Genomic DNA, 27,061 nt, shown 5'->3' on the forward strand with positions numbered 1-27,061 from the left:
TTTGGGGATGCGAAAGTAACAGTAACCACACACCATAATATGAATGCCACCCGTGGAGTTGTCTCAGATGATGATCTGGAGGGCTTCGATGGGCAACACATCAGCATTAAAAGAATAAAGATGAGACGTGACAGCAAAGAAATCCAAACCAAGCACCTGATACTCGCATTTGGCTGAAATGTTCTGCCCGATTCTACAGAGGCCGTGTACATCAAGCGCCGTGTTAGCCATACGTGCAAATCCCCTCAGGTATTTCAAATGTCAACGTTTCGGCCACATTTCACAGAGCTGCCGAGGCAGCCAGGCCTGTGCGAAATGCGTTGCCCATGAACATACATCTGAATCTTGCAAGAACACTGTCCACTTTGTAAACTGTTATGGGGAGCATGCCGCGTACTCATGGTCGTGCCCATCCTGTAAAAAAGGAAAAAAAGAAATTGTGACGATAAAAGTAAAGGAAAACAACTTTCAAGGAGGCACGGAGGCTGGTATCCTACCTACCTAAGAACACATTTGCCGATGTGACATGTGAGGGGACGGCGACAAAGCGGCTTCTCGCGGCTCTCCTGCCCAGCCGGTGATTATGCCATCCGGCCACCCAGCGGCCATAGACGTCAGACTCTGGAGTGGCACCTGCCGGTGCGAAGGGACCGTAATTGAGTAGTGCGAAGCCCGACTCTCTTGCTAAATTGCCTATGCAGATAGCGACTGCGAAACAACGATTTCACTAGACTTTGGTCCACATTGCGAGAGTTTTGCGTATTTAACACCCAGACAGAGAGCTATGAATTTCTCCGCTAGTCGGACGCGCCGTCGAATAGGTGTTCTGTGGCCAAACTGCCATAAAGCGCTTGCTGACTCACTCGTCAGACTCATGCAGGAAACGACGGCAACCTCGATAGCTCCACGCGCTACGAAGAAACGCTGCAACCGACGCTACTGTTGTGTTGTAAATTGCCATGAACGTGTAGGACTGAATAACAACGTTCAGAATTACCGATTTCCATTGCGATCGTATGAAGCGGAAAGGCAAAAGCGCCGGATACGCACCGTTGAACGTGTTGGGTAATCGAATTACTTGCATTCCCCACAACACAGTAGCTCGCATGAGAAAGTGCGACAATGTTGTTCTGCTGGAATTGCGCTGCGTAGCCCTGACGGAAGACCGTGGCAACGAAGCGAAAACTCAAGAATCTGCAGCGGCCACTTCGTTGGCAACAGAAAAAACAACGTTGTGATCCATCCTGCGTATGTTCTATCGATATTTCCACCTGTTAACAGACGTCCACCTCCGCTTGACTCGATAAGGGGAAAGGAGAGATCTGGCTGGTCAGTTTAACCAAATATTTTGGTTCGTTTATGAATTCAAAATCCTGCTCTAGAGCATCGTTGTATCGCGAGCTCATTTCTAGTTTCGGTATTTTGTATGTGCTGCGCTGATAAAACAAGCACGTTTCGCGATTTGCTGAGCCTTCTCGACTGCGTCTTTCAAATGTGAGCAATGAAGTTGCGGTAGGAGCACTGGATGATTGCGAACTAACGCAAGTGCGTAAAAAATAAATGTCGTGTTTATTTACATTTATTTCTGCGCGTGTGTTGGTTGAAGCGTCTACGAAAAGTTCAAAGGTACTGAGTGGTGCTGTAGCTCCTGCGAGACAGAAAGACGCGGCGCGCAGGCATTGTGGGAAGCTTACCATCGTTATGTTCACACGCTGTTTGCTGCCTTGGAAGACTTTTTCAGTTTGCTGCCCTCAAAAAGGCTCTGGAAGGATTTACTGTCTGTAAATAATTGCGAGAAAAAACAGGATAAAATGCATAAAAATGTAAGAGATACTTTAGTCTTGTGTTCAGGAAATTTTCAGTATGAACCAATTTGAAAAATCTCAGTGGCTATGGTGTTCGTCTGCAGAGCACGAGGTCGCGGGATTATATCCCGGCCACGGCGGCCGCATTTTGCTGGAGGCGAAATGCGAAAACGCCCGTGTACTTAGATTTAGGTCCACTGTAAAGAACCCCAGGTGGTCAAAATTTCTGGTGTCCTCCACTACGGTGGGCCTCATAATGAGACAGTTGATTTGGCAAGTAAAATCCCATATTTAAATGTTTATTTTGAAAGGCTTAGATTTGTATGCTGATACGCCTATAAACAAACCTGATGCTCTCTGTACTTGCGAGTTGCAGCACGCCGAAATAACACCTGAGACTTCTCCTATATTGTACACGTACTTCGCCCTGCTGAGCTTCCTCTCTTTCCGAAGCGTGGATGGGCCGAAGAAGCTTTCCAGGCTCTTGATTTTTAGGAAACCGTGCCTCAACACAACCTAAAAAGAGTGTTGAGTGTGGCCTGTGCACCTTCGCTTGCGGACAGCACTTTTTGCACTACTCAGTTCGTGCCAAGGATGCGATGGGGGCGCTGGTGACCGGTTTTTCCGCAGCGCCGCCTGGGCAGAGTCTCAGCTCTACAGCTAGCACTGTTCCGCCACCCCAGAAGTAGGCACCATCGACCTCCGGGCCGGTGGCCTCAAAGGTCTCGCCTTGCCGAGATGAGGCCTTCAGGTCAAGCCCAGTGCTTTCAGGAGCGCGTGTCGAGCGCCTCGCAAGAGGCAATGGACACAACAATCAGCCAGATGGTGCCGCCAGCGCCTAAGAAGAGGCTAGCTTCTGTCGATCACTCTAAAGTATACAAAACTTGCGTCACGGCACCTGGAAAGGGCCTGTCAGCTAACCTGCATCTCTTAGAACGCACAGCACAAAGCACATTTATCGTCATGGAGGCACAAATAATCTAATGTAATGCTAGAGGATTTCATCACAACCTAGAGGACATTACAGGACTTCTACGCAAACATAATCCAAGCTTGCTGTGTGCTCAAGAGACACATCTGAAACCCACACGCAGAAACTCCCTTTGTCAGCACCCAATTTATGGTAAAGATCGCAACGAGTGGAACGCCCAGTCTGGAGGTGTAGCAATAGTTGTCCACAGGTGAGTAGCTTGTCATCATGTCGCCCTTCAGACGGCCCTTGAGGCAGTGTCAGTTCGGGCAACCTTTCAAAGTAAATTGTTCAGTATATGTTGCATATACATACCCCCAAATTTTCATCTCCGAAAATGCGATTTTGATAACATAATTGATCAGCTCCAAGACCCTTGCATATTCGTTTTCATGCCCACAACACCACATGGAGAGACCCATGATGGGACGCGAGAGGTCCCTTTATTCGAAATTTTCTTGTACACTCCGGTGCATGCCTCTTCAACAAGAACGAGCCAACGTATTTTAATATTCATCATTTTTCATATTCGTCAATAGACCTCTCGATTGGCTCTGCTTCAATTTTTTCTAACTTGCAATGCAATTTACCCAAAAATCCCTATAGACGTGACCACGTTTCGGTAATGTTAAACTTAATACTTGTCGTTCTGATGGGACCGAGATGCTCGCTTTTCGCATAGGGGGAAATTTACACAATGATGTGACGGTACGCGCAAAGGCCAGCGCCATGAAAGATGACGAAGCGCGTAAGCTGCACGTTCTTTTACTGGCCCGCCATTAAAATAAAGTTCAGTTGGGAGTCTACGCACATCCTGTCCACTTCTACTTGTGCTGTCCGTGTGTTTATAGCGCAGTAACCCCTGTATTACAAGATAATCTACACCCCGTAGCTCTAACGTCAACTGTTAGTAAATTGCTAGAGAGAATGCTAAACACGAGAATATAGCACGACAACGAATACACACAACAAGGTATGCATGCGACGCAGGCAGGCTTTCGGTCGAACAAGCGTAGACATGACTGCCTGGGGTTGCTCCGCAGAGTGATCAAGCGAACGTCTCGCAAACAGCTGCCTGACTGCACTCTTGCAGTAGATGTGCCTAAAACATTCGACAATGTAAAACAAGAGGACGTCCTGCAGGAATTTACAGCCAGGTACTCTAGCCAGAAACATACAATTGCATCCATAGCTTCCTATAAAGTAGACCGATGCAGTTTCTTCATGAGGATTCTCCATGGGGCACCAATGTACAACTTCTCTGAACCAGACCTCGGCGACATTGAAAATTAGAAAGCGCCACCCTTCGCACGATCACTGGGCTACCGAAGTACACGAGGAACGAGGAGCTGGTGAAGCTGGTAGCCATGTCACTCATGCGGGACATAATCCATAACGCACGATTTCGAATGCGACCTCGGTTGTAAAACACGACTCAAGGAAAACAGATCATGACATGGGATCAACAAGTCCACGCCAGGATAGAGCCCACGGAAATCACCGTAACACCGCCCTGTGAAGCACTGCTGGACATACGGCGGCAACAAGGCGTATCGCTGGAGGAAACACGGAAGCTAGAAAACTATTTGAAAATAGATTGGAACTAACGCCGCAGCACACCATTGACATCTACGGGGACGCTGCAATCAGAAACGATATAGGCAGCATTGCACCAGCACATCTGCACGCAGCACAATGGCTATCAAATACTTCAACTTTCTGTGGGTGCAACCTTGCACGCAGAATAATTAGCCAAATGGGGAGCCGTTAACACCATTCGCATTGGCATGGAGACATTGTAGAGCAGTGTGTGAGAGATAATAATTGGAGCCTTACTGTCTCCTACAAAGCGGTGGCCGAAATAACGGCCCCTACGACAGGTGATGCTGTTGCAAATGACACCAGAAAAAGTTTCAATACATGGCACTGGCACAATGGAAACCGAGGCACACCGACACGGATGGAGGAAATGCAGCCACTGACGCAGTGGCCGCGCAAGCGGGTGGGCTTTATCACTCGTGCAGAACCACGGCAAACCAAAAGTCAGTTTGAGACTAGGGACTTGACCTTGTTGTTATTTTGTGGCCCAGTTTAGGCAACTACAGCCAAGCGCAGGACGAGCTCACACCTGCTGTATCAGCCAATAATCGGAAATGAGGCACGCATCTGGGTTCCGCGAAGAGGGGACGCCGGAAACACTCAAGCGTGAAGATGATATTGGGGGGGTGCTTGAGGTCACCGCCACCGCTAGTACCCATGCGCTTCCCAAATGTCCCGTCGACCGTCTCGGTCACGGAAATTGGGCGACGCGACGCTGCCCAGCTGGTTTGATGTTTGGCATCGGCGTGCGCCTTCTAAGAATGCCCGTGAAGACGGCGGTAGCTTTAAACCACTTGGCCGGCGACGGCCGATGGATGCTTTTGTGTGCGATTGCCATCGGGTCCCAATTATGGTGTTTGGATTTCAAGCGAACTGGCACACAGGTGCACAGGAGACATATTTCTCAGTGCTGGCCGGGTAGCCCGCTGTCCGGCGGATATGCAGTCAATAATCCGTGATTTCACGGAAAAATTCTCGGCAGTTTGCATGGCGGCCGCTTGCAGGTGAAAAGTGGGAAGACATCACGGGCCGATACTCGACGCCCAACGTAGGGGAGAGGGAGGTGGCACGTGTCTTTGAGAAATCCTATCCCCTGGCGTGTTCTAAAGAGTGCCACTGTTTCCACCAATGCCGTGCGCGGCACGAAGGTGGTTGTGCTATTCGTTACAATGATGTGAACTCGCATGAGTGATTGACTGGTTTGCGACTTCTGTGTACAACTGAGGGCTTAAAAACTCATGTTCGGTTGTGTGAAGCAGAGCGGAGCTTCGGGCTTGGACTCGGACAGACGCCTCTGCGTTTGAATAAAACGTCACTTCGTCGGACAACGGCTCTTCCTTCGCGCTGCCACCGTGCACTCGAATCATCGAGGGGCGCCGACTTCGGACCTTCAACACCTTCCCCCCTTGACTAGCGTTGAAGCTACCAGAGGACAAAGGGAAAGGAAATTAACTTCGAACCTCACCAAACCCCGCGGATCAGAATCCATACTTAAAAAATTGGAGGACGCTTAAGCTTCGCCTTCAAGAGTGGGACGCGACAGCGTTCCCGTCGACCCGCCAAGGGGTATAAGACAATGCGCTACGGCACAGCGATCACTTACGATGCGCCCCGCATCGGACTTAGCGCCCACCTATCACGCGGTGAGCGTCGAGCAACGCAGCGTTCGGCGCGGCAACGAAACGTGCGCCTGAGCGAACGGAACGAACCAAAGAACTCGGTGTCTCGGAGGGGAAACGATCTACGCCAGCCAAACGTCGCGATCGGCACGGGCAGAGAGATAGATAGCAATCTAAAGAAAGGACCGGGAGCACGGCGAAGCGTCGTCAGGGGAGAGGGAGTCCCGCGACGCGCCTAGCAGCGGTCCCAATGCGCGCGCGGTGCGCCTCCTGTCGGGGCAGCGCCGTACATTCAGAGGAGGGGGTCTTCTGTGTTTGCCGCAAGATGGCTCTGCGTGTGCGGAAAGCGCAGAAGAAATGCAGCGGAAACGCACTTCGCAACTCGTGTAATTGTGACTTCTGTACGTTACATGTTCATAATAACCGATATACACCGCAGTATAACTTTCCACGGCTCGTTTCGAAGGCAACACCGCATTCACTAGAGGCACGTTTGCACCGCTTGGAAGCATCGAACTCGTGGCCGAGTGGTAGCGTCTCCGTCTCACACACCGGAGACCCTGGTTCGATTCCCACCGGGCCAATCTTGGAAGTTGCTTTTTATTTATAAAGCGCCTGCCGTGATTTATCGCTCACGGTCAACGCCGCAAACGCCGACGACGACACCGGCTTTTCTGCGACACGAGCTCCTTAACGCTATCGCGTTAATATGCGGGCCGCAGGATCTCCTAGTAGAGTACTCAAGCATTACATTCAGACAAAAAAAAGCAGGCAGCAAACAGATACCACTAGATGCTACACCTGTGCACCTGATTGAAGAGAATGGCAGGCTTACTATCTCGGAAGAGGTTTTTCTTTAGCAGGGCTATGGTCAACACAGTATAAACACCACACCTACTATGAAAATGGCACCAAGCAAGAGAAGCTACGACCTGCGAACACTTACACCTGATGCACACTCTGCCAGGAGTCATAAAGAGGAGACTTGCAGCGGCCTAATGGGAGCTGCGCAGCGTTTTCACAAAGGGGATCTAACGTACAACACTTTCTGCAGGAAGACATGGGAAACTTAGGAAATGGAACACAAGCTAACCCTCAAAAACAAAGACATCGCGACATATGGCGCACAAGGTGGCTTGTTTCAAATACTGCAGGAGGATTCGACCAACCCATGCGAGAGCGACAGTAGTGAACATGCACCCAGTAATACCAGTGTCTGGATAATGCGGAAGATCGAAGGCTCAGATGAAGATTTGCCTCAACTAGCAATGCGGGAATCTAGGCTCCTTTGCCACCTAATTCCCAACAGCAGTCGAGATCCGTACCCTTCTCGCAAATAAAGTCTTTGTGCGTTATTATAGCGCCCTATCCATTGTTGCCATTATCTTCATGAACAGCACTGGGACAAATGCAACCCCCGCCTCAGTCCCTTGTTGGTATGAGTTTTCTCCTCCCTCCTCATCCCTTCCCACTCAACGTAAGCTATTATTTCGAGGTAAATCTCCCGCCAAAGCAGTATACAATCGTTGCCACAGCTTTATACAGTCGCGTATTTGCTTAGGCGAGCGCGATCTCGTGGTGGTTCAAAGAACGCAACGTCGGTGACGTCGCGCTTGTTCTACACTGTGATTGGTTTACCTATTCGGCAAGAGGACTACCACGCAGCACACACTGTGACCAAATCTCGGCGAGATTCGCAAAGAGATTTGCTTTTAAAAGCAAAGTACTAGCCGAAAAATGGACGCGGCAGCAGGGCCCAAGCTGACGGGCGAACATACCAGTTAACTGTATCCAGTAAAGATTAACTCCACCCTCTCAAGGTGGTATTATCTTTAGCACTTTTTTTACCAAGCCGCGCACTATATTTATGGTTTTGTTGTTGTAGCGAAATACACTGCACAGTTATCAGCTGCGTCAACGAGGAAACAACTTCGAGTTTTCTGTGCTGAAGCTCAATTAACCATACCAAGTGAAAAGCATGAAAATGGAAATAGCAGGGGTAACGGCTTCTTGGCTCATGTTGCAGGCATCTAGTGTAAAGGAGGCAATGAATACAGTATACGTGCGATGTCCGCAGTGCCACTGGCCGCCCTCATCTCCTTATCATTGTTAGCTTCCGGGCAGTGTTTCTTCTGCCATGTATAAGAAGCCTTACCTGCTAGGTCGTACGAGAATGTAGCACCCGAGTACCTTTATTTAGAATGCCGTCCTAAGAACTTAAACGTAATGACAAGTCCTGCGATCACTGTCTATGCTTCATCCTTTGGGCAAAACTGTCAACTTTAATTACGAAGCTTTATGTGCAAAGCAAGGACGTGACTATATGACGCAAAATATTGCGGGATTCCGTATTAACTTACACCGCCAAACGTTCCCCAACATGCGCCTATGTGTACTTTCAGGAGGATAATGACGAGTTGTGCATGCATTCTACAAGTGGAATCGCACTACTTGAGCACGTGATCTTGAGATGTTGGCTCTGTATAAAGCAGACAGAGAAAGGCAGAAAGAAAATGTACCACCCATGGAGATGCCAATGAAATAGGAACATCGCTCCCCTGGTGTACATACACAGGTCCATCATTTGATGCGAACCCGCGCTTTCACGGCCTGTCGTTCTCGTTTGCTTGTTTATCCTGTTCTGTAAGTTATTGCTGGCACCAGGGTACGTAGCGTACTCGTCGCCAAATTAAATGGAAAAGTTTTTTTTGGTGGATTTAATGAAATACACAGTAGGTAACAGACAGATCACGCTATTGACTACAATTACAGACCTTCGCCCTGGCACGCACGAATCAGATAACACGGGCATGCAAAACACCCGTGGGCTACAGAATATACAAGGGTGATTATTTTTTTAGTTTTCATGATTGTTTAGGAATCACCTATTGCAGTTAATTATACACCTTGAGCTGGATTATTCAGAGAGGGGGACATTACTTGAATGACTAATTCGAACACACGTTCGACTAATTTAGAAACATCCACTAATGAACTTCATGAATTACATGACTGCACATATTACAACTTACACATCGAATACCCACCACATACACCCACCCAACACACCCAACACACTCAATACGGAAAAGTTGTGGTGAGGTCGCTAAGAAATTATTTCTCCTGAATAAATAAACGAACGAATTGGTGGGTAGGAGGCATTGAACTGAGGGCCTTTAGCGCAGCAGCACAAAACTTTATAACCATTAGGCCATAGGTGCATGCATCAGTGAACGGAATCGAACATCGTTCAGAATTTGCGCGTGCATCGATACACTTCACGGACTTCTAATACACTTCACGCACTTCATTTTTTTATGTTATCAATAACTAGACGTGAAAATGCTTATTTATATCGTTTTATATTGTTTCAGAAGAGTACTCACATTAAATGTACGATTTATCTCTGCGTCAAAATTTCAACGGCGGAATGTGTGTAGCCGTGTTGACGCTCCAATGGCGGAGTCTGGTGCCCAGAAGAAACTGCGCTCTAAGACTTCGGGTTAGGCAACCATCGCTTGCCGGAACGAGTTCCATAACCGCGTACGCAATCTTTTCAGGACGTGCAACTCTCTGTCGACTTGTGCCCTTATTTTCCCACGTGTAGCATCCCCAAAGCACGATGACTAGAATAGTACCTGCCGAAGCGTGGTTTTCATAGCAAGGCGCCGTGCCAATCCCTTCGCGCAAACATGTCATGTGTAGGGAGAACGCCTCCCTAGAGGCACCGCCGAAACGCTAATGTCAATAAAACAGAACAGGCTCGTGCGCCCGCAACGCCCACTCCGTTACTTCAGATGTAGAAACAATGTGATGCTTCCGGTGTGGCACACGCCGGACCTTAACACCGGAGGGTGCCAAACCTGGCTCTGCGGCAGCAGCAGGCCGAGACTAAGCGACAGAGTGAAGCAGACACTGCAGTTAGGGAACGTGAAGCGCACGCATAGATGCGACCTACGGTGAGCAATGCGCAGGGTACGGGAACGCGAGGCCAACACAAGGCGATAACGCGGGCAACGCCCTGAAGTTGTAGCCGATTCGGCTTGCGGTCATCGAGTTTTCTTTGTTCATGGGTCTACATACGTGACACCGCACTTGTTTACTTAGCTTACTTCTACTGCATTTCATATTGGTCCTGCAGCTGCGAGCCTTACGTTTCGTGGGCAATTATAAGTTGTTGCCATTCCATGCGTTGCTTCACCCTAATGGCGAGACTTTGACATATTTAATAAAGCATCCTAGTGGCTAGCATAAATAGAACGCCCGCGACTTTGGTCCTACACTGTATGAAATAACGTACAGCAATCGATACCTTTGGGGAAATAAATTCCAAGAGGAGACGTCTTCCAAGCTCACCGGTTGCATTTCCCAAAGTACAATGAGTGCCCTAAAATAATTAGTCACGAGGTTGATGTGCAACATTTTTGTAATTGGTTGAGTGTGTGTTTGTGCTTCCGCCGCTAGTTGTTTCTGCTCTTTTGAAATACTCCAGCTGAAGCACAAGAGCTTGGCCAGTATCGCCTTGCCGCAGACGATTTTTTTTTAAATTGCGGAAAAAATAGAAATTAGCAGACCGTAGGCGTATAACGTGTGGTGCGTCTGACGGGTACACTGACATTACCGCGGGTTCTTATCCACGATGGCAATGACTATCGCTCTTCACCCTATGACCTTAGTTTCGCACAGCTAGTCTTTGCCAGTTTAGGGCAAATTTGCACCAACCTACTTGCCACATAACGTCTCGCCTCTCTCTTTCAATAAATATCACTTGGACCGTCTTCGCCTACGTGAAAATGTTTACCATTACGATGCATTATTCTCCGTGACCACCAGGTCAATATTAATGTACCCATGAGGTGCACCAAGAAGACCTTGAAATCCATTGAGCCATGCACGAGCACACACGGGAATCAAGTTTTAGCGTCCATCGCCCCTATAACCAATGTCAACTGGTTCAAAAATGTTGGGCCCAAATATGACATGTAAAATTGTCACTTCGTTCGTTAGACCCTTTTATTTTGTACGTTTTGCAGTTTTACTTTATTTCTGCAATTTTGTGACCCCCACTCTTCTCTTTAATGTGTTGGGCTGAGAATACGTAAATAATCTCAAGCACATGAGCTTAATTCTCCTATTTATTAGTTTGTAGCTGTTTGACGCCGGTGTACCTACAGATATACTGCCCTCCCGCCGCCGTACAGGCCTGGTGAAACTTCTCGCTGTTTCTTTCAGGCAAATTCAAGGTATATGCATTTCTTGCAGCTCATTTTTTGCTGTACGAGTTGCAAATATAGGGGAAGGTAAATTATGCGGACCACTGCCTATTTGAAGAACTAAAAATCCTGGAGCAGGAAATAACGTCTCAGCTTGTCATTACGGGCCAAGTCTAATTAAGAGCATTACGCTCACTGATGAATAACACTGATGCACTTCTCTGTTTATTGCAGTCAAACCGTGCCCTCATGGAGAAAGTTGTATGTGGAATCAAGATAAAAGTGGCTGGTTTTGTTATATCTATGATATTAAGCATTTATCTGGTGAGTATTCACACCTTAACTCCAAGTTCCTTGCCGGACGCCACTGCAAGCCACAATTTAGGTGCTAAAGCGTGAAAACTTGGCGCGGATAAAGGCACGAGAAATTGACGTGTTTAGGCGGCTTGCCTAACCCTTTTAGCCGCATGTGTCAGCATATGATATGACTGCCTCCAAAAGCGTATTAATATTTTCTCATTAGGAAAACTGATTTATTAGCACGATGCTAGATTTTTGAGGTTTATTAGGAAGAATGTGGTTCGCAGCAGTCAACCGCATCCACATGTATTATATGTTGAGGGCTTTCACTCTGCGGACATCCACCGCACACTCAGGTAAGACATCGCTCGCATGACTCATTCCAGATAAAAGCATCGCCATCGTTTTAGAGCGATTATTTTTTTCAGTTGAGAATGTCAAATTGAACCACGTATGAAGGCTGCTGGAAACAAAAACTTGAGTGTGTCGTGAAAACGTCTCCTAATAATTTTTCGAGTTAGAACCATATCATTTAGTTTTTGCCTAGCTCAGTGTGCAGTGTCTCTGATAATGTTATAGATATTGTAATCACGACTGCTTCATATAAAAGTACTTTTCGCGCTTGCGCCCTAGTAATTCGGTAGTGAAAATGCTGAAAATGGACGCCACGTAATCTTTACCCTGGTGCGTTATCGTTCACATTACATCACGCTTATCACGTCGGTAAGGACGCTAAGGCAGGATGGTGGTGTTGCTCCGGTGGTATTTTCTCAAGAAATAGAAAGCAGAAGATACAAGCGACGCAACCAAATTTGCTCTAAACAAAGATCGCCGTATAGTGGGCCACATGTATGTCCTAAGAGTAAAAAAAATGTCTACCACTTTTTCCGAAGACGACTCAATAGCACCTCAAAATGAGAATGACGGAACAACACTATGTTCCCAAAAGTAACGTACTTTGCTATGTCTACTTGCTTAGCTCTAGAGTTTCTACGTGCACAAAACCAGCAGTCGGACTTGATACAAAAACTTGAAATAGGAACATAAATTTTGGTCCCTTACTGCCCCTGTAGGGGATTGAGGGCATTGAGTTGAATTCACGGCGTAAAAATATATATTGCAGTACGTGCTTGCACATCACAGTTCTTGAAATATGGGTCACCTTTTGGGATAGAAAGCATCATAGGTTTGGGCCTTCGTACGGAGCTATATGAAAACTAGGCTGTCGGAAAGAAGTATTGCGGTTTTGCTTAATTTATGAGGTATTTTATATTTCGGAAGTTTGCCCTTGCTATCATGGAAATGAAGAGCCTTTGTTACCGCTTGAACCAGTTTCCATGAAGAAATATTGTCGCCTAAATTTGGTGCTCATAAACGTAGGTAAAAACGGCGCTACATCTGTTGCAATAATCATACAGTGCTTCTCACTAGGCTGTTATTTCTTTTTTAATAAAAAAGCTGCACACATGGCAAACAACATGTTTTTGAAGTTTAGCTTTACGCAAAGGCGGATATGCTTTGTCATTCTTACGTTAGCATAAGGATAACAAAACTTGCCGCAAGAGCCATTTAACGATGGCATCGGCGGTAATGCTTTGAATTGTTATAGTAACGCACTGAATTATTATAGCGACACAACCCATTCCCACCGTCCAAACGAGTTCTGTATGAGAGGTGCAGTGGATCGGGATTCTTTTGCGCGTCCTTAAGAGCATTCGGGTCCATCAAGCGCCACCACCGCGGAGCCTGCGCGTGAAGGTCCGAGATACATGGCACGCTGATGCATGCGAACGCTGAGGGCCTCTCCTCTCTCAAGCGTTTTGTCTGGACATGCTTCGCCGCCATGTAGCACTGCCGGGAAGCCCGCGCGTGGCCTTCGAGATGAGAAATGTGGTGCGACGGTGCCTCCGAACGCTGATAATTGTTCACTCGTTTGCCGCACATTCAGTGGACGTGTTTAGGGACCCGTGCTGGCGAGAGGATCACTGAAGAGCAGCACATACCCACTGCGTTCATAGGGCAGCTCGTCAAAGCGTTGGCTTGAGAGTCGATCATTGAAGTGCGAAACATACCCAGTGCAGTTTCCGTGCAGCCTGCGAGTGCGTTAGGTCGCTGCGCTTGAGGAATCCTTGTGACATTAGCATATAACTCGGTTCCGCGCAGCATATGAGAAACCTAAGGGTTCTTTTTGTCATTATGGAGGGGGCACACCTGCAGAGGCACATACGTAGCTACCCAAGTTGGCACCAAAGAAGGTTATGGAAGAGCGGGACACTTCTACTGGTGCATGCCCAGTGACCGAGGTAGGCGGGAACGGGGTAAGGCGCGCACACGCACACGCGCACGTTTATATATGTGTATATGTATACATATGTATGTACACACACACCTATATATATATATATATATATATATATATATATATATATATATATATATATATATATATATATATATATATATATATATATATAGCCATGGGGACAGACACATAGCCCCCGTTAAGTGCGTAAATTACCCTATGATTGCTAACACACTCACAAAAAAGCCCAAGGACACTGCGATGCAGCTTCTTAACCACTAGTGCAGCGTACCGTAATTTGCGGTTAGTCACATGCAGTGTCTTCTCGACCGTTGAGTGGACCGGGTCGCGGAGGCGACGCCTCTGCTTCTCTGGTACGTAGGGAAAGTGCCCGTGTCTTTTTGGCCGTCGCATGCGGTGTCGACGTAGTTGTCCTTGCAATAGGCGCAGTCTTGACTGGTGGCGTTGAAGAGCTCTTTGGTGATGTTCTTTGTAGAAAAACAACGTACTTGGTTTCTCCTCGTGTTTAGTTGGTTGGCAAGTTCGTGAGTTCGTGTCTTTCTTGTTGTCGCATTCATGTTTTCGGTGACGCTCTCGATCATCGCCTGTGTTGAAGTCACCATCGGGATCGCTGAAGGTGTTGTTGAATTTGCGGATGTTGATCTTGGTGATGCTGTTGCGACAGCTGTTGGGGTAGCGCATATATCTGAATATGCCTTTGATTGCTGACGCTAATTCACGTAGAGATGACTGAGTCGCGTGTACACTGTTCCTTTCCAAGAGATTTGTCTGGTGGTGAGTACAGTGTGGCAGCCTTCCCAGAAGGCTCTTCCGAGGCTGCCGCAACATCACGAATTGGTGCATCGGTAATTGTACAGTGCGTAACGCTGCTTTGCGTGTGCGACACTTTTGCACTGGTAACGTCTTGTTGAGGTGTAGTACGCAGAAGAAGGCTTGAGCTTCGCGAAGCAGCTAGATCTCTAGATGTATATAGCTTAAAATTCGCTTCGCCTTGAAAGGTATGTGCGTTGGTGCTGGTACTTGTATTTTTATTTCGTCTTGGCAGTAAACAAGTTGGCTTAGTTTCATCAGAACAAGTAACAGCTGCGCTTCAGGTAGGCCATTGCTTGACAGCCATGTAAGTGCCACGTGACAAGACACCCGGTGGCGGGCCGCGCGTACAATACAAGGGTGTGAGCGCCTCAAATGTCGAGAGGGTATATGGTGAAGATGGTTACCAGGTCGACATCATTATGCAAGGCATGCGCTTGTAGGTGCACTTCTCGGGAGGATGATTATATGGGAAAGCTGTAGGCGATCTGGTCTTATAATACGTGGCTTTGGTTGGAACTGATGATGATAGCTACGTGGAAAATGTGGGTGACTGTGGCGAACCAGTTCCAATGTGTTCCGTTGTTGGTTAATGAGGGGGTCTGCAGCGTATATTTTAAATCGACTGATCATCTCTTCCTTGACTTCCTCCCACGATTCACCGTTGTCAGATATATGCATTAGGTAGAAGGAAAGTGCTTCATCATCATCATCATCATCATCATCAGCCTGGTTACGCCCACTGCAGGGTAAAGGCCTCTCCCATACTTCTCCAACAACCCCGGTCATGTACTAATTGTGGCCATGTCGTCCCTGCAAGCTTCTTAATCTCATCCGCCCACCTAACTTTCTAACGCCCCCTGCTACGCTTCCGTTTCCTTGGAATCCAGTCCGTAACCCTTAAAGGCCATCGGTTATCTTCCCTCCTCATTACTTGTCCTGGCCATGCCCATTTCTATTTCTTGATTTCAACTAAGATGTCATTACCTCGCGTTTGTTCCCTCACCCAATCTGCTCTTTTCTTATGACTTAACGTTACACCCATCATTCTTCTTTCCATAGCTCGTTGCGTCGTCCTCAATTCAAGTAGAACCCCTTTCGTAAGCCTCCAGGTTTCTGCCCCGTAGGAGAGTACTAGTAAGACACAGCTATTATACACTTTTCTCTTGCAGCATAATGACAACCTGGTGTTGATAACGCATACGTCTGATTCGTGCCAATTCCTAGTTTCTTCTTCACTGCCTTTACACTTCCTCCGTTCCTGAGTGCATGTTCAATTCTATCCGTATTATACTTCCTTATGTCAGCTGTCTTGCACTTCTTGATTAACGTGGAAAGTTCAGCCAGTTATATTCTAGCTGTAGGGTTAGAGGCTTTCATACATTGGCGTGTCTTGATCAGATCTATCGTCTCCTGCGATAGTTTACTGGTATCCTGCCTAACGGAGTTACCACCGACTTCCATTGCACACCCCTTAATGATGCCAAGAGAGTGTCGTTCATTGCTTCAACACTAAAATCCTCTGTCTGAGTTAAAGCCGAATACCTGTTCTGTAGTTTGATCCGGAATTCCTCTATTTTTCCCTCTTACCCCTAACTCATTGATCGGCTTCTTATGTACCAGTTTCTTCTGTTCCCTCCTCGGATCTAGGCTACTTCGACTTATTGCCATCCTATTGTGACTGCAGCGCACCTTGCTGAGCACGTCCACATCTTGTACTATGCCAGGGTCAGAGCAGAGTATAAGGTCTATTTCATTTCTAGTCTCGTCATTCAGGCTCCTCGACGTCCACTTTCGGCTATCCCGCTTGCGAAAAGAAGGTATTTATTAGCCGCATATTATTCCGTTCTGCAAAGTTTGCTAATAGCTCTCCCCGGCTATTCCTAGAGCATATGCCATATTCCCCCACTGACTTGTCTCCAGCCTACTTCTTGCCCACCTTGGCAGTGAAGCCGCCCATCAGTATAGTGTATTTTGTTTTGACTTTACCCATCGCCAATTCCACGTCTTCATACAAGGTTTCGACTTCCTGGTCATCACGACTGGATAGAGGGGCGTAGACCTGTACAACCTTCAATGTGTACCTGTTATTAGGTTTCTCAACGAGACCTGCCACCCTCTCGTTAATGCTATAGAATTCCTGTATGTTACCAGCTATATTCGTATTAATCTGGAATCCGACTCCTTGTTCTCATCTCTCCGCTGAGCCCCGGTAGCACAAGACGTGCCCGCTTTTTAGCACCGTATATGCTTCTTTTGTCCTCCTAACTTCACTGAGCCCTATTATATCCTATTTACTGCCTTCTAATTCATCTAATAGCACTGCTAAACTCGCCTCATTAGATAACGTTCTAGCCTAAAATGTTATCAGGTTCAGGTTCCAATGGCGGCCTCTCTGGATCCAGGGATTCCTAGCGCCATCTGCTGCGTCACAAGTCTGACCGCCGCCGTGGTCAGTTGCTTCGCAGCTGCTGGGAACTGCGGGCTGGGGTTTGATTGTCGTATTCATATAGGGGGTTGTGGCCAAGTACTGCATCAGGGTGGCCAATCCTGCTCTGGTGAGGGAGTGCGTTACCGGTTCTGGTTACCGGGATCAGGCCGCGCTCCAGGCCTGTTTATGCAATTTTTTTTAATCCGCTGGAAATTTGCGCGGCACCGGGATACGAAACATGGTCCTCTTGCAGGCGAGGCGGATACTCTACTTCTACGCCACCGCTGCACGAGCCCTAGTTTGCGAGTCTGCGAGATTATTGGTGTATAAAACGGAAAGAAATTATAGTCTGTTACTAGCGATCACTACTGAGTACAGTGCTATTAATTAGGTTTAGTAATTATTCACTCGATGAGGTGCTCAATTTTAACAGTAAATATTGGTCGCTTTCAGAAGTTAAGTTAAACATAACGATAATTTACCTAAATTGCGAACGAAATATTTTACCATGCACTAAACCTCGAGGAAAAGCGCGCGCAGGCGGCCTTGATGTTTGGGTGTCACTTCTCAAGCATTCGGTCCGCTGGTTCTTGCAGAAATTGACAGTGTCACATTCCGCATAGTTCAGGGCGCCAATATACATCATAAATGAACATTCGAGTCCGTGGGCTATGCTGTAAATGACGAGTCCTTTCCCGTCCATTCAATGACGAAGAAATATTTGGCCCCTTCCACTACGGCTTCGTTACACAATACACAAACAAAATAGACCCAGCGAAACTTAAGAGCCAGCCGAATTAAACAAGTCTGGAAGCGCAGTGCGCCATGGGTTTAATCCATTATAGTGTCAAATAAGAGGATGAAATTCATTTTATATATCTCCCCATACACTTTAAACGGGTCTACAAAATTGTCCCAGCACCAAGTTTCAGCGATATGAATTTAAATAAATTCGACATATAGCGCGAGACTCTCATCAGGATCAAGTGCTCATTGTGCCATTCGCGAAAACTTGAGGCATTTACTAGCTATTAAATTAAAAAATGTATTCCCCATAAAGTTACGGTGAAGGCATCGCTCCATGATCGGCTTCTCAGTAGAAGTAGATGCCCAGGATCCCTGGACTTGCACCTGTTCGTTTGAATTAACGTTTCTCGTGCTTTCTTAAATACTAATTTCACTTTGCGCTTTTCAGGCGTCAAAAGAGGCCCTCGACATGCCGCCTTTACCTGCCTTGTTTGGTGTTTTCCTGTGGTGTCTCATGGAAAAATAAATCTTAGTATAATTTACAACGGCAACAACATGTGCTATTTTACGGGAGGCCTGGTTTGTGAACATTAACGTGTTTCATCTATTTCATGAAATTCCACCTCGCCGGCTTCCACAGACCTGATATTTCACATTTAGCCTGCTTACACATTCAGTTGTCAAATACTGCGGCCTCGCTCTGCGATTTCATAGCTTAGTGTTTAGGGCTAATGTACAAGTGAAGAACCCTCCTTACCTCCCCCCCCCCTCTGCCCATCCATCCAAGCCATGCAGTAAACGTTACGATGGAAATGAAATTTGAAGTGGAATATACATTCGGCGCATGATAGCATGACGCAGTTTTGCCGCAGTGATGTCTTCTAATACAGCTGCAACCAGGTGATGTATGAAGCTGCTATTAACTTCTGCGATACATGTCGATACGCTCAACGCAGTGGAAGTGCGAAACGCGCTCCTGAGCAAATATGTAATCCCGAAATTGAGGTAATGAATCGACAGTATAGCCTGCTACGTAGTTAGTATTGGTATCGGCAGTTTTAAAGGCTCTGCTACGTGTTCACACTGGCTGACACAAGAAAGTGTTAGAAACACAAAACAGCAGCAAATGCACCACTCGCGAAAGTTACAGTAGGTGGGTCGGCCAACCAGATTTCTGTAGCCTGTACGTTTACGCCCACTGTAATTGGTTCTGGTGCGTAAACGGTGCCGGCGCGAGTTATCTGTCACATTTAATTAGCCATTGACCTGATTTACCCAACCTATGTTCCAAATCAGGACACTTTTTTCACTGGCCTGACTCCGTACCGCGCCAAGACATCGCGCTTCCCTTATCTTGGCAGCATATTTTCTCGCCCAGCATGTGTTGTTTTAAAGGATATGCTGCTTTCCGCAGAATTGCGTTTTAATACCTGTAAAATCATGCACGTAGGTGTCTTGAATTAAAGAATGCAAAGTACTCCAACGCCAATTTCAGACACACAGCGTATTTTTGTCTTCAACCTCTTCTACGGTGGAGTAATGAAAGGAGGAAGCTCTCTCTAGAAGCTGACGCGCAGCCTGAGCTCAAAGTACGCGGATAATTTCTTTTTCAGACAGCCCCGTACGAAATTAGCGAGAGAAATGAATCCTGAATTCCTAAACTAAGCATGCGATACCTTTTCTGCTGCTCGATGGCAGCACAACTGAAAGTCTCAAGATAAATCTTGTAGTGACCTACCAATTTTATTGTTCGCCTGCCTCTATATTCCGTCATAGTGCTTTCAAGAGTGCAGCATGTCAGGACTACAACATAATCCTGTTGCCTTGGGCAACGTCTACGAAAAGCGCCACACCTTATATTTTCTTTAGGCCTAGTTCAGCCAAAAACGCGGCTGGTACAGCGGAAAGCCGAGGTCGAGTTGAAACATTTAATGCGCTGTATTGCGTGCGTGAGCCAACGAAGATTCTTGGGCGTGACTGTGGTGAACGCCTGCGAAAATAATTACCGATTTCCTATAATGCTACACTATTGCCTTTGTGGAGTGACCCGACAAGGAATTGTGAATGTTATTGAATGCGAGCAGGTAATGAAACAGAACTTCAAAATTATTTTAAATATCGTCAGAATAGTGCCGTAAACACGTACTGTCACTACACATCATGCTTATAACGCATACTTATCAAAAGAATAAGGATTGTCGCTAGAGCGAACGTTTCAAGCAAGCGCCTTGAAAATCTTGAAACAGGGGTAGCTCCGCCAAACTCCTTGGTAAGCACTGCTGAGCACTCTAAGCCTCCATCTTTCTGTGAACTTCTCTCGCTCCCGCTGAGGCTGATAAAGTATCAGGTAAGCAATAGGTTGCACTTTCTCTTACGAATACTAAGCGAGTGCCCTAGAAATGAATTTTGCAGCCACGCAGCTAGTTTGCTGGGTGACACCACTTCATTCACGTTTCCGAATGCTCGGCTGCCATTTTTGAAGTAAATTGTCTGTATCACATGAACCATAGAGGTAGATGAAAAAAAATATGTGACCCTATGTTAAGAACATTCGTCTTGTTTCAGATATCAACTATTGATGTGGATGCTTTGGTAGAAGCTTATGAAAAAGAGCTTGCCAAGAATGACAAGGTACGCACTAAGAAAAATAAAAATTGATATGCCACTCGAGGTTAGTGTTTCGCAGAATAAAAGCAGTTAGCTCTCGCCCTGAGCGTAATAACATCTAACCACATGGGAAAGAGAAGTCGAGTGAGTGGTAGATTATAAGTGGAAAGTAGGAAGCTTGATTTAAAAATGCATAAAAAATGAATAATTTGGTAAAACACTATCCTCACAAGACCTGAGGAGTCTGGTGTTACTGTAGACAGACACATACTTATACGTTATAGATGTATAGTGACTTTGCTTTTCGAACAATTTAGGTTTTTTGTCCGTTCGAAGCCAAAAGCGGTTTTTTGAGTCTTGTCAGAATCATCCGGAATCCTTCCTTCTTGCTGGCTCACCATTTCAGCAAGAATGTATATGCTTTGCAATAGCGCGCCAGCACCACACTCTTTACAATAGTATGGCCGCTTTCCACTGGTGCAGAACTAGATTCTCACCGTCACGCATACTGTTATTGACACAGCGCCTTTGCTATCCAATGTGTGCTTTCGCACTCGCTAAGAAAATCTAGGGCCTTATTACGTAAAACCATTCCAATCTGTTTTTATTGTATTCTACTGACGTCAAACTTACCTATCGACCGACGCAAGCATCGGGTGGTAATCCGGAGCGTTGTTTGAAAACAAAATCAAATGTTCTTCTCGTTTAAAAGAGGACACTTATTTTGATTCCAAAGCGAATAGCATTGAAAACGCTGAGCAGCTTTTCTTATCTAGTTGGCTGACACGAGGCGAGGAGCACGCTCAATGGGAGAGGATGTCCATGGGGCTGAGGCAGCGCAATAAAAGTAGGTAACCAAATGCGAACGTTGGTGCCGGCATATGCGATTGGTCCGTTTTCCCTTGCTTAGTTTGCTGTAGCTGGGGCGCTATAACGTAAAGCTATTCCAAACTTTTCTATTCCGATTCTGCAATCAGCCCACAGCGATTGGTCGAAAACGTTTTTGGACCACCCCCACTTCACCTGTCTGTCACGCGACGTCACGAAAACCGCGATGGCTCCCCATCTGATATAACGTGTAAGCACTGATTATGCGTACTTTGACCGAACAAAACAAACATTTTTATTTCTAATTCGACAGCTTTTTGCCATTAGCCCTCGGCTATTCGTCAAAAGTTTTCGGGCTGTACCCACTTCACCTGCCTCTCACGCGACGTCACAAAACCGCAACAATTCACCGCGTCAAAGTGATGTGTACACGATAAAGATGCATTATAAGCCGAACAAAACTGAATTTTCTTCTGAATAGCCGCAGGATGCCCCGTTCCGAGAGGAATAAAAGATGGCTGCCACCGATCGCTCCAGCACTGGCTACTCGCCCCTAAGCCAGAGCATAGATTTATTTGCTTCTAATAAAACTTTCTGCGTGGCCGTGTAACGTTTTCGAGAACGTTCGGCACGTTTATGACCTCGTTCTTCCAGCTATTTGCTCAGGATCCGTTTTAGCGTCACTCTTAGGCTGCCGTTGCATGCCGCCGCGATTGTCGACGATCCACCGCAGGCTAAGTAAGAGAAAGCGGACCAATCGCCGACGCCGGCACCACCCTCTTCATCCGGTTATCGATTTTCAGTGCAGTGGCTCGGCCCCATCGAATCCCTTTCCACTAGAGCATGCTCCTCGCCTCTTGTGAGCCAACTAGATAAGACAAACCGCTCAGTGCAGCCAATGTTATTCGTTTTTCAAGCAAACAAAAGTGACCTCCTATGAACGAGGAGAGCGTTTGATTGGTTTGTTCAGACAACTCTGCAGGTGACTGCCCGGGGCTTGCGTCGGTGGTTACGCAAATTTGACGTCAGGAAATTGAAATAAAAACATATTGAAATAGTTTTACGTTATACGGCCCCTAGTAGAAATTTGCGGGGACATGCAACGGAAGGTTAAGAATGCCGCTAAAGCGGCTCCTGAGCAAAGTAGAGTCGGCAGAGCAATGCCGTATATGCGCCGAAAGGGCTCAGTAACGTTACACTGCCACGCAAAATTATTTATATTAGGTAAATAAACCCATATTTACCGGCCGCTCCGACTTGCCACTGCCTGAGCGATCGGCGAGCAGCCATCTTCTACTCCTTTTGGGACGAGGCACTGTCCGGCTATTCAGAAAATATTTCAGTTTTTCTTTCGGCTTAATATTCCGCCAGTAATGGTTCAGGAAAAATTGCATTTCTTTCGTTTGGCATAATCGAGCATAATAAGTTTCCGCCTATCATATCGAATGGGGCGTACTTGCCGATTTCGTGACGTAGCGTGACAGACATACGATTTGGGGATGGTTCGAAATTTTTTTGACCAACCGTGGAGGGCTGATTACAGAAGTGAAAGAGAAAAGCTTGGAATAGCTTTACGGTATAGCACCGCTAGTTACACAAACGTTCTGCATTTTTGTACTTATGATTAACATGGCCACTACTCCACTCTGTTCCCTGCACACCTTTCATTATCCCACGATTGCAGACACCGAGAAATATTTACGGCGCATGGTCATATGTGGTATGAAAAGTGTGTTACGATGCCTGCCCCATTTCGGGGGCCTGGTAAGAGAATCATTTGATGAAATAATATCAATTTGAACTCAACCGCACTGCCTTTAATCTATTCTTGGCATTTTTCTCCTATTTCCGATAATGTTTTGTTTTTGTTCTGTTCGTTGCTGCCCACCTGCTCAGAACCACGTATCTATTCGTACTTTCAGGTTACCTTCATTATCAGCCTTGTCGGTGCCCTTCTTACGCTGTGGTGGGAGTTGCTAAATTACAGCATAACTCCGGCAGCTGTGCTACGCAATAATTTGACACAATGTAAGAAAAAACGAGAAAAAATAACATGTCCAGATGACACGCTCATCTTGGAATCTATGTAAATTTAGTTAACCATGAAGTCAACGCACAACTTAGAGCAGAACTGGGAATCAAATCGTATGCAAACATCAAGCTGTCTACAGTCAAGATATAGCCACGAGACATTAAGAGAATTATGGATAAAAAGCTGAGAATAGCTTAGATTCCTTACACGCAGAGGTGTAGTAACATTAAAAGAGAGAAAACTCAAAGGAAGTGAATGCAAAATGCTTTGTTAATAAGCATTAATAGATTACCTGTACAGCTCAAGCAAGACTGGTGACTGGCCTTCACCATATCTCACTTCATAGGGGATACGAATACAACACCCTAATTGGTATCATCATCGAGGAGCGGAAGAACGTGGAGACGAGGATAATTTGCTAGTGTCTTACCAATACTAAAAAGTAAGGTTGGAGACGGGCTTTACAGTACAGTGAGCAATCCTGGTGAAAGAGCATCGAAGCAAGCCCTAACCGTATCTGCAATATTTTGCACTGCCACCATTCCGTAGAGCTACACGTGCACATATCTATGACTGCCACGACAAGAGCCAAGCCTGCCGGGTTTGCCAACGAATCAACCGCCGTTCTGAGTCGACTCAAGCGCCTGCGCGGAGCAGCGTCTTCTGGACTAGAAGGCTCTATAAGCAGGTGCCTTGTCTTCGACGCTTCAGTACAGCGAGCGATCCGGGTGAAAGCGCATCGAAGCAAGCGCTAACCGTATCTACAATATTTTGCGCTGCCATCATTCCGTGGAGCTACACGTGCACACATCTATGTCTGTCACGACAAGACTCAAGCCTGCCGGGTTCGGCAAGGAATCAACCGCCATTCTGAGTCGACTCAAGCGCCTGCGCGGAACAGCGTCTACTCGACTAGAAGTTTCGCTGATAACCGTACACCGAAGACAAGTGCCGAAGGAATACGTCACTGCCGCTCAACAATCCGCCCATGTCCGCCCCCCTCATTCTGAGCTCGGCGACGAGAGCAGAAGGCAGTTCAAACACTTGACCCGGCCGACTGTGTTACCTTCCGTATTCGTAGGTTGGTAGACAACTTTTTTACTATTGCGTAAAACACTATTCAGATAGCATTACTGCTTTCCTGCCGTCGTGCGAGTGACGTTTGTGTACATGTTCAAAAGGCGGGCTTACATGGTTCGGTGATGCGAAATGACGTTTATGGCACTTGCGTCAAACATTTTTTAGACAATCAGCAATCATTGACATCCACCGAGTGTGAAGCATGTTTCCATGTGGGAAAGTGTTCGGGAGTAACAGCAAAGGCGTTCAAGCAGATGAATTCAAGCAGATGAAGTTCCTGTGCAAATCCTGACGATGGCAGGTCGTCAAATGATGACAAGGAAAGAGCCGAGCAGTATTGGTACAACATTCAGAAAATGCTAACCACTTTGCTACCCCTCTCAGAGAAAATGGAATAAATACTAGGAATGAAACGAAACATTGATAGCATTGAGAGTTTTGTGCAAATGCTCTCTGATAAATATGATGAGTTTGCAACGCGGTTGAACAAGCAAGACCAGGCGATAAATAATCTTCAGAAAGGGGTGGCCGAAATAGAAGCGGGAAATCTAAGGGAAGAAATACTTCGATTGAAGAAAGAACTAAATGAACTTCAGCAATACAGTAGACGACAGAACCTAGAGGTTCACGGCATTCAAGTAGGAACAAATAAAAATTTGTTGGCCATAGTAAACTCTTTGATTGAGGCACTGGGGCTACATGAATTGACTGACTCCGACATTGACAGCACTTATAGGTTGCCCTCACGGCCCAATCGTGTTCCACCTATTATCATTCGTTTTGCCACACGCACGATGAAAGAGCAATGGAAAGCAAAAGCTAAGCTGCTGAAAGAAAGACAGTCGGATGTAAATTTTTTTGAAAACTTGACACCACCAGATAAGAAGCTTTTTTGGCCCGGATTCTGAAACACTCCTTTTCTTACGAAGGATGTCTCACACGCTGTAAGGCGACCTGGCATCAATTCTGGAACGTACCTTACTACGGGGCACTAAGTTACAGCTTCCTTGGTGCTTCCCCGCCCTTAGGGAGCCGGCACGCTACTTTCATGCTTCTTAACCATGCTCCTCTACCTTAACGCATGCTTCTCCGCACGACTTTCCACGCGGCACGCTTGGCTAGGATAGGTGCCGTGAGCAGTCAAGGCCGCGGTAGCCATCCGCCGTGTACTGACGTCCAGTTTGGTTCGGCGGACCGCGTTCTGTGCCACATCTTTTTACTGTGGTTTTGTGAAAAGCGAGCGGCGAGAATGACGACCTTGCGATATTTCTCCGAAAATGATTTTGTTTTTGTTTCAGGTTGTCCCACAGTTTTATTAGTTGTTTCACTTAGCGTCGGCGGACGTGCTGGATGCTGTTGTATTCTGCGCACAGCAGCTCCCACGCTTTTGCCTTAGTGTTCAGTGACACAGCCTCTGCTTTCTGGCTTTCAGTCACATTGCCGTACCTTTGTAGAAGTTCCGTGAAGAAGTCTTTTTATTCCTCCGTGAAATAAGCTTTGCCCGGCTTGGCAAATACACACACATCCAATACAAACACATGCAAAAAAAAAGCGACGCCAGACCAACCGAATTCAGATGCTGCCATAGTTGAAAGACTGAGTTTACTTTCCTGCCATATGCATCATGTTTGAACTATTTTTACGTTATTAACCAACGAAATGATATTTATGCTCCAGTATAGAAGCAGCAATGCAATTTTAACAGTCCCGGTACTTTACCTTGGCAATTCATTACAAATATTTCCCATTTTCTGGAAGTAATATCGAAACCAGAAGCCTCTATTGTTACACTTCCTATGGTGAGGTGCTCCTTCCGCAGGGAAGGCGAAAGCAAGCTTTTAGAATTCGCGGTGGCCTTCCGAGGGCTCATAACGTTTAGGCAGCATGGAGGGCTCCTTGCAGAAGGTAGGGAAATGGTCTAAGGTTAGGAGCATTTCAGAATAGGGCCCTTCATCTTGCACATTCAAAAGCAATGGAAAGAGGCTACCAGTTCGTTTGGGAACGTCGCAGAACAGTGCTTGCACGCAAGCAACCAGGGAACTCTGCAATTAAAATTTCGGCTGAGAGCGATCTCGAGAAGATAGTATAAGTGTTCTGGCCTACATAACTTGCTGGATTCTTCGATAAACTCGTAAATACCATGGAGGGTTCAATGTATAGTCCAGATTACTCTAACCAGTAGGTAAAACAGACTGAGTGAACCTACAACGCGTTTTATTTGCCAGATTTCAATGCACGTAGTGTGAAAAACAAGGGGGAACAAATTGAGTGCCGATTGGAAAAGACGTCATTGAAGTTCCATGTACTGTGCGTCACTGAAAGATGGTTTGCAGGTGATAAGGATGTCTCTTTTTTCAATGGCTACAGGGAACTTAGTGTATTTCGTAGGTCAAAAAAGGGGTGGTGGTGTCACTGTTTACACAAGGGATGACGTTGATTGCACTGTGGAAAAAGAGTACTAAGTGATTTCAAATGACTACGAAATCATTACAATATCTTTTGGCAACACTTTCCTAACTGCTATATACAGGTCTCCATCGGGAAATGCCACGCGCTTCTTTCAATATCCTGATCATGTTCTTGAATATCTGTCAACTTTTGTGAAGGAAAATATAGTTACTGGGGACATAAATATTAACATTTTGTCAAACAGCCCTGCAGAAAAAATTTTTATCGTTTATGTCTAGTTATTCTTGC

General features: G+C 46.4%; 1 protein-coding gene across 7 annotated transcripts in view; it reads left to right on the plus strand.

The window, feature by feature from the left end:
• Nucleotides 1–27,061, plus strand: part of LOC139050390 (uncharacterized) — a 527,729-nt gene that overhangs the window by 402,749 nt on the left and 97,919 nt on the right. For 4 of the 7 annotated variants that reach the window (XM_070526672.1, XM_070526673.1, XM_070526678.1 and 1 more), the window contains 2 exons: nt 11,441–11,530; nt 20,383–20,448. The exons of 1 other annotated variant lie outside the window; for it this stretch is intronic. In XM_070526672.1, the coding sequence (XP_070382773.1) occupies nt 11,441–11,530; nt 20,383–20,448 (156 nt within the window). Of the gene's footprint in view, nt 1–11,440; nt 11,531–13,710; nt 13,810–20,382; nt 20,449–27,061 lie in introns of those variants that run through there. 2 more of the 7 variants (XM_070526679.1, XM_070526674.1) reach the window with 2 other exon arrangements.

This window comes from Dermacentor albipictus, chromosome 10 (genome assembly GCF_038994185.2).
Source record: "Dermacentor albipictus isolate Rhodes 1998 colony chromosome 10, USDA_Dalb.pri_finalv2, whole genome shotgun sequence".
In the NCBI taxonomy this organism is placed as follows: domain Eukaryota; kingdom Metazoa; phylum Arthropoda; class Arachnida; order Ixodida; family Ixodidae; genus Dermacentor; species Dermacentor albipictus.